The sequence below is a fragment of the Arachis stenosperma genome, chromosome 2 (assembly GCF_014773155.1).
Source record: "Arachis stenosperma cultivar V10309 chromosome 2, arast.V10309.gnm1.PFL2, whole genome shotgun sequence".
NCBI classification, from domain to species: Eukaryota; Viridiplantae; Streptophyta; class Magnoliopsida; order Fabales; family Fabaceae; genus Arachis; species Arachis stenosperma.
Genome location: NC_080378.1, coordinates 83,391,432 through 83,399,550, shown reverse-complemented (window position 1 = coordinate 83,399,550; position 8,119 = coordinate 83,391,432). Strand labels below are relative to the sequence as shown.

Sequence of the window (8,119 nt, the reverse complement as noted above, 5' to 3'; positions counted from 1 at the left end):
TGATTTTTTAATATTATAAAAATTTTTTACATAATAATTAATCTTATTGAATAAAGAATACTTATATTTTTGTATTTATATATTTTATATTTAATTATTTAAGAATAAAAGATTCTGTTACCATTTAAAATATTGTGTATTAAAGTATTGTCATTTAAAGCATTTATTTATATACTAGGATATTCTATATTTATTAGAGTCCATCAACGCTCTTCTTTCATATTAGCCTTTGATTTTCATCTAATTAAATCTAATGGTTTATATAAGTGTGGCGCATTCAATAAGCACATAATGGTTGTGCTCGTTTTAGACATACCCCTCTCCTATTATATTATATATTAAATATTAAATTAAATATATTAAATATTAAATATTATATATTAATATATTAATAGATTTGTGACACGAAAGTGAGTGAACTCGTGCGCGTAATTAAGCGAGTCGTCTTCACTTGCCTTTACCAACGCCAAATTCCATACTTCGATTCAAAATTTTACACCCTCGCAGCTCGCACCTTTCCCCCTTTCTGCTTCACCAACGTCAACTGCACTATCTCCCTAAACCCCTCACTTTCCCCACTCCCAATCTCAATCTCAATCTCAATCTCAATCCCATTGCCACTTCTCTCCGCTAAAATAAATTATTATTATAATAATAATAACAATAAATGGGTGGGAAACTCTTCTTTTGGCTCGTCATTTGTTTCCCTTCCAGCATTGCCCTTCTCGCCACAACTTTCTACCAGGTATTCTTCTTTCTTCTTTTAAAAAGGAAGCATTTCATGTTCATGCATGATCTCCATTTTGCCACGTTAAGAATTTGTGCTCCATTTTATTTTCTTGTGTAATAAAGGTTTTGATCCTATCTGACTTGGAAGCTGACTATATAAACCCGTTCGACGCGGCGTCTCGGATTAACTACTTCATTCTTCCTGAGTACATAGGACAGGGAGCTCTCTGCGTACTGTGCCTCTTCACTGGACACTGGTTCATGTTCTTGCTCTCTCTTCCAGTTACTTGCTATCACATCATGCGGTTAGTATTCTATACTATATGAATTTGGACACAGTATGTTGAATTTTGCCATTTTATTTACTATTTTACTGTGTGATTGATGTATTTTGCTGCATTTGCTAGTACTATTTCCTAGGGGAGTAATGTCAGGGAACCAACATTTTTTCGACTAACAGTGCCATACTTTTAAAAATTATTTTGTTTATCTTGAATTTTAAAACTTAAATCATAAACCTTTAACCCTAAATCTTAAGTTATAAACCTAAACCCTAAAATTGGCTAATGTTGTCTAACTAAAAGTTGGTTCCCTATGCTCTCTTCCTGGGCTTATAATTGTGCTATTTGGCGTGGGCATGGGGAAAGTATTTTATTTTTGCTTAAAGTTTAGGGTTTTAGTTAGATTTGTTTTCGTGTTTGTTAGGAAGGTATGAGGTAGAATGGCAAATAAAATATAGGAGATGCAGTTGGACCATTGAGATTGGGAAGTTAGCTAACCGTTTCTCTTCTTTTCATGGGGACAGATGATTTGACCTACATACCCACCAAAGAGTCAATTGAATTGTGATGTATAATTCTGGAAAGATAAATTTTGTCAAGATTTCTCATTATCTAGTATATTTTCTTACTACTTATGTTTGGTTACTGAATGAGGAAATTATTGAGATGGTTCTATATTTCATTCAATAGTTTCTGTTTGTTGATTCCTTAACATATTCGCTGATTGGAAATACGGTAACAATACCTTAGAGAATGCAGCGAACTTATAGATTTCTTGTTTATTTATTGGAGAGAAGAACCTATTATTAGCTTTGCCAAATGGAAGTGGACAATGTGTAATATAATTTTGACATTGTAAATTTTGCATTATATTTATATGCCTTGTAAATCTTTCTACTGTCTTGATCTTTTCACATTTGAAGGACTAAGTTGAAACAAATTTGTTTTGGGGGAATTTAAGATTTTGAATTTTAACTTTTTCCCTCTACATAATTGCATGCACGAATATATCTTGCTTTGTGAATCAAGATATAGAATTCTTTTATGGCATGGATAGAATGATTGTTTTGCGTTCAATTTTAGTATCTTTTTACAAATTTTAGTATTTTATCCTATGTTGTTGTGCATATGCTGGTTCTTTTTTCCTCTATCTTTAATTCATATTTTACAGAAAGTCCTCAAAAGGGGAAAAAAGGGTATTGGTAATTTTTTCATTTGCGATGCAACTTTTTGCCTCAACTTCATTTTCCAGATTCACAATCAAATTATATAAAAGCATTGTGAACTCTCTCGATAATTGGAAGATATTCAAGTTGTTAGTTATTAAGCAACTTCTCCCTGATATTGATATGCATTAAATATTATCTTTCTACTTCTGTTTGCACTGGTCAGCTTCTCTTTCTTACTCTCAGTATCTGGTGGTTTTGATTGAAACTATATTCTCGGACAATTTTTAGTCCCTTTGTCTCAAAAGGTGATGGATGTTGCATGCAACAAATTGGATGGAATGTATTAATCGCTCTCTTCGGCTAATGACTATATTGAGTTTTATTATTAATTTGTTTGGCATTTAGTTAACTAGATATGCACCTAAGCTATTAATTTGTTAATATTATATACTGATTGTGTAAATGAAATAAGTTATGGTGCTCTTACTTTTTCAACCTATTTTACCACTTATTGAGACTAAGATGAACTTATGGTGCATATGTTATAACAAAGCTAGTTTAGTTAAAAACTTTTCCATTTTGTATATCTATATTCACCATTTGATATTAAGATTGAGAGGAAAACTGCAAACAAAGAAGAGAAACTGAGTTAATGATGTTTTCCCCATATTCATGGTTTTGTACTTCTAAATTGGTTTTATCTTATATATTGTGTGTTCTTCTATCACTACCACTCTCTTTCAGATATGTGAAACGGGAGCATCTTATTGATGTTACTGAAGTGTTTAGAGGACTTAATGCTGAGAGGAAATTTCGGCTAGCCAAACTTGTCATGTACTTAATACTCCTCATTGTAGTCATATTCAGGTTTGTCATTTCCTTAACATATACTTATCCACTAGCTATGGTTGTACAGTCTTACTACTTATCTTTGTAAATCTATTTCTTTTTCTGATTATGGATTTCCATTAGGATTCTGGCAGAAGGAAGTTCAATATTTTACCACAATTCCAAGTTTGAAGAATTAGACATTCGGTTGAATACTCTAGGATACTAGTATAATTCTGTAGTCCTCTCAACACAGATAGTGTGCACTGTCGTATATTAGATTGGTCTATCTCATTAGGAAATAATTATCTTATTTGGTTTTAGTGACTATTAGAGCCATGTATCTAAAGTTTCTTTACTACTTCCTCTGATATTGCTTTATATCTTCCCTAGTTGTCTTGTTCTGAATTGTTGATGTAAAATTATGTGAAATTCTAATAAATGTCCTTGATTTGCAATTGTCCTTCTGCCATGCAAGCATGCATGTGTAAGCATACGTTACATGATTTTAATGAAGAGTTCAAAATAGTTTTCCCACAAATTTTGATTAGATAACAAATGAGCATATTGCAAATTAAAAGAGTTTTCATTAATAAATTTGCTTTTGCAATGTGCAAGTTGCCATAGTTCTCGTCCTCTGTAATCTATTTACTAGATTAAGGGCCTGTTTGAGTTTTAAAAAACACTGCTTAAAGCAGCAACAAAAATTTGAAAGAAGCAGCTGCTATGCTACATCATAGAAACACTAGTTTCTTAAGCTTTAAGCAAACACAAGTACAGAACAGATCCTAAATTAGAAAAGCAGCACTTCAATTCATGGGAATTATCTCCTATGTTCCATGCATTATGTGACAAGTGTTCCATGTTTTCTGTCATTCAACTATGCACTTTCTCATGTTGTCTCATAAAACATCCTTTTCCCTATAATTATGGAACCATTCTGCTTTACATTTTTCCTTTTATCCATCCCCTCCCCCCCTTTTCCTTCCTTCCTTTTCTTATCTTTTCTGTTTTTTTTTTTTTTGGTTATCCTTTATGAAGAATCAACCGATATCCCAGTTAGTTAGAAATCTAAGCTGTATTTTCTTTAAATGAAATGTCGATTTACTCTGGATTAAGAGATGAACTTGTTAGTTAGAGTTAGGGTAAGCAATTCTTACACTCCGTCAGTTACTCAGTTTTTAAGATTTACCGAAATCTTGTGAAAATTTAGCACTCTGCCCTACAGTTTTACTTTACTAATAGTTACGTGCAAATACTGTTTTAGAATATTCCTACCCATCCAAAGTGAACCACAAATTATGTATCATAATACAAAGATACATTAGGAGTGTGTTTGGATGTGTAATTTTATTGAGTGTTATAAGTTTTGCATGATTTTCAATTGCCTTGATGTGAAATTTCTTGTTTATGAGGTTTTCTCTTAGAAGGATGTTGAATTCTGCCTCTTTAGAAGGAAAGCTAAATTATATGTCTTCTCTCTGACTTCCATATTGTTGTCTCTCTCTGTTCATGTGCTTGTCCATTTCATTGGCATGTCAAGTGTCCATATCGGTGTCTGTGTTTCTTAGAAACTTGCAAATTATGTTCCCAAATCCCAACACCAATCCTGAGATGCTCTTGCATATATAAAAAAAATAGTGTGGTCTCTCTTACCTGATCATTAATTATCTTCTAGAGTATCTAGAGTGCAAAGAGGCACCTTGAAGCCTGCAATCAATATTTTCTTAGACACAATTAGGTACTCAAGCTGTGGATCTGGATGCATGCATTTATATATTAAAATAGGATCCTTGAATTCCCGTTCCTCGACTAATGAACACATGACAATTTTGCTTTCATGTGTTTTCTTGTTCCTTCTTGTACTTTTGTTTACAAGAGTGCTAATATAGTGGAAAGGGAGTACTGCATTATCTAATGATCATAACAAGAATATAATTTTGATAAAAGAATCCTACTTTTATACATGAACTTTAAGGGTGTGATTACTAGTTGGAATCTTGGAAGGAAGGAATAACTTGATGATTAAAGTGGAGTCTATTTTATTTCTCAAGAACCCTTCCCTTAAATTTTCTGTATGAATCTTGTGTTTGTCCTAGTATGTGCTTCATTAACATTAGTTGACTTCAACTCTTGGCATATCAATTTGTTAAATGGAAAAATGTGTTCTTTTGGTAGAAATATTTGAAGTTTGAGTAAATGGGGATTAAACCATATCTTTAACTTTCCTTCTTAATGTTCTAATTTGAATAGTTTCCTCCCATTAATCACTTATGATCACTTTTAACATTCCCTTTAAATGAGAAATGAAATGGATGTCTTTTCTGCTGGTGTCTGAAATACTCTGCCATTAATTATCCTTGTAAAAAGCATAATCCTTCGTGTTTAGCTATTTCTGAATCCTACCAACTCTGTTTGCAGGCTTACATTAATCGGTATCTACTATTTAGGCATCGAAACCGATGATGAACCGGGAAGCTTCTGGTAACATAGAACTTGTGCAATATGGCAACCAACAAAATGTTAGGGGTGTGCCCATTATTTGTTGTGGGATTTTGTGATTTTTGGTCAAAAGATCTTGTACCATTAGGTTTAGAACACAGTAATTCAGCTGCTCAAAGAAGTAGAAATCTTGATCATTATTTGAAGATTGGATTCTTGTGTATCCTCATCTTTTCATATGTATGAAGCATTTTCTACTTGAAGTAGCTTGTCCGCTGAATTCGATGGTAACATTTAACAATGATTGAGAGATTACTGGAACCAACCACAAATCCACAAAATCACTTATTAATATAAAATATATATTAAAATATAAAATACACATTAAAAATAAATTAAATAATATATATTTATATATAAATATATGGTAGCTAATTTTGGTAACAATTTTAGTGTACACTATTTTTGTAATGAAATTGGTGAATTAAAGGTTACAAGAAAAACCAATGGAATTTGAATCTTTGAATTTGTTATGTGAATTGTAATACCTTACCACACAGAGTTTTATATTTAAGTCATAAGGCTGAGGTGGCAAGGTATTACGACCTCTAGAAGTAAAAATATATATATGCAATAATAGTTGAAAGAAATTTTAACTAAAAGCCTATGAAAAAGAGTTAAGCAAAGCGTTAAATAGAAAGTCGCATCACTCGCGTAAACGATAATTATGAGAGAAGAATTCCAAAGATACATATAGCAAGGCTTTCGACTCGGCTCGCGAAGCTAGAACCGGCCAAAGCACATATACATATAAACAAATAAACCCAGAAGTGAACCAAAATAGAAAACTGACAACCTGTGTCTCCGAGTCAACCTCTAAGAGGGACAAATATAAAATACAAGGTGGAGATCTTATATACATACATAAATATAAATGAAGATATGACCCCGAGTCCCAAGAGTTCTTCGCTTCATCAGCGTCTCCAGAATACAAAGTGGTGCTTCTCAACCTACATCTGAAAAATCACAAATATTGTATGGCATGAGAACCGGGGGTTCTCAATATAGTTAAGGTGCCCACATATATAATAAATAAGGTCCCAGGAAAGCCAGAGGCAATCCTAGAACGCCGACACTCAGATTATAATTCTTAAGAAACTAAAACAGAAAAGCAGGGGTAGATATCTAAGGTTCTTAAGGTTCTAATTCAATCCTAACCTAATCTCTCAAATTACAATTCACTTACTGCCTTATTCAACTCTAACCCTTACCACTGACCTAACCAATCACGGCCTATGGCCCAAATCAAACAAATTTGGCCTTTGGCCCAAGTAAACTCAACCCAGCCTCTGGTCGATGTCAAATCAAATCAACATTATCACCCGTCCACCACCAAGGTACTCAAACAGAAAGTCACACATTTAAAGAACAGTTATAGCAAGTATCATAGTTATTAGTTAAACAGAATTTATCAGATAGGCAAACCAAAACAATTATGCACACCCAAACAAAGCAAACAAATGTAACATGATGCATGCCTGTCCTACTAGCCGTGAGCTCACGCGTCGGTTAAATCGCCAGAACCCAACACATCTGGTAGCTAACCTAGACATTTGTCTCTAGGTTGTGCAACTCCAGGAGGATCATAAACGACACATCAAAGGAGTGTGCCTTTCCACCTTCTCCTGGTGGAGATACGAAGGAGAGTGCCTTTCCACATCAAAGGAGCGTGCCTTTCCACCTTGCAACTAGAGAAGAATGTGGGAAAAACAATATGAAGGAGAGTGCCTTTCCACATCGAAGGAGCATGTCTTTCCACCTTCTCCACACTCTCATCACGATAAGAGAGAAAACTTTCGTCCTCAACTTGCCATCCGAATACATTTTCAAGTTAATATGCAAGCGGGATTGCACCCAGACTTTGCCATCTCGACCATTTCGGCCACATACATATCTCGATCATTCCGGCCACACGCACATCTCAACCGTTCTGGTCACACACACATCTCGACCATTTCGGTCACACATACATCTCGACCATTCCGACCACACATAGTCATCCCCAATCTCCTCATTAACTCCCCAGTTCAATTACTTTAGACCTTCCTTCTCTTAGCTTAATCTCATCATTTTCAACCTTTACTTCATCTCCAAGAAATCACATTTCCTAGCTTCTTCTCATTACTTAGGCTTACTATAAAAACCTAGGACTAAAAGGATGACGAATGGAGACTTAAAGGTTTGAAATTCTATTTTAAAAACACAAAAAAGTTATATTTGCTGAAAACAGGGTCACGTGTACGCGTGAGCACCAACGAAATCCCCCGTCACGCATACGCGTGAGCGTGCATTTTAGCCCATTATGTGTACGCATTGCTCTTTCTCGTGCACGCATGCGGACCAGACATAATCGATTGGTTGCGCATGAAAGTTTCGCGTGCAAAATTCCCATGTCACGCGCACGCATGGGCGACGCGTACGCGTAGGCATGTGATTTTGCCCGCGCACGAGATACATGCGTACGCATGTTATGGAGAAATACGAAAAGCTGCTAAGTCCCATTTTATCAAGTTTACTCACCAAACTTTGATCGAGCATAACTTCCTCATTTTAAAACATTCTTTCTCCGTGTTGTGTGCCAGAACCCGATGCTCCTTAGGGTGTATGTGT

General features: G+C 34.5%; 1 protein-coding gene across 2 annotated transcripts; it reads left to right on the top strand.

Moving 5' to 3' along the window:
- The first annotated feature begins 509 nt into the window (after nucleotides 1-509).
- On the top strand, nucleotides 510-5,717 carry LOC130962309 (protein cornichon homolog 1-like). Of its 2 annotated transcripts, none has more exons than XM_057888520.1 (4): nucleotides 510-745; nucleotides 853-1,034; nucleotides 2,924-3,046; nucleotides 3,152-3,281. In XM_057888520.1, the coding sequence occupies exons 1-4, from the start codon at nucleotides 668-670 to the stop codon at nucleotides 3,234-3,236; spliced, it is 468 nt and encodes a 155-aa protein (XP_057744503.1). In that variant the 5' UTR covers nucleotides 510-667; the 3' UTR covers nucleotides 3,237-3,281. The 2 variants fall into 2 exon arrangements, with proteins under 2 accessions (XP_057744503.1, XP_057744504.1); XM_057888521.1 differs by lacking the exon at nucleotides 3,152-3,281 and adding an exon at nucleotides 5,429-5,717 and having other exon boundaries at nucleotides 545-745.
- The last annotated feature ends 2,402 nt before the right edge of the window (nucleotides 5,718-8,119 follow it).

What these genes read in the sequence shown, in the direction of transcription:
- LOC130962309 (XM_057888520.1), top strand. Translation starts at nt 668, where the DNA reads ATGGGTGGGAAACTCTTCTTTTGGCTCGTCATTTGTTTCCCTTCCAGC. An exon ending in ACTTGCTATCACATCATGCG is followed by an intron (nt 1,035 to 2,923) that starts GTTAGTATTCTA and finishes ACTCTCTTTCAG; the next exon opens with ATATGTGAAACGGGAGCATC. An exon ending in CTCATTGTAGTCATATTCAG is followed by an intron (nt 3,047 to 3,151) that starts GTTTGTCATTTC and finishes GATTTCCATTAG; the next exon opens with GATTCTGGCAGAAGGAAGTT.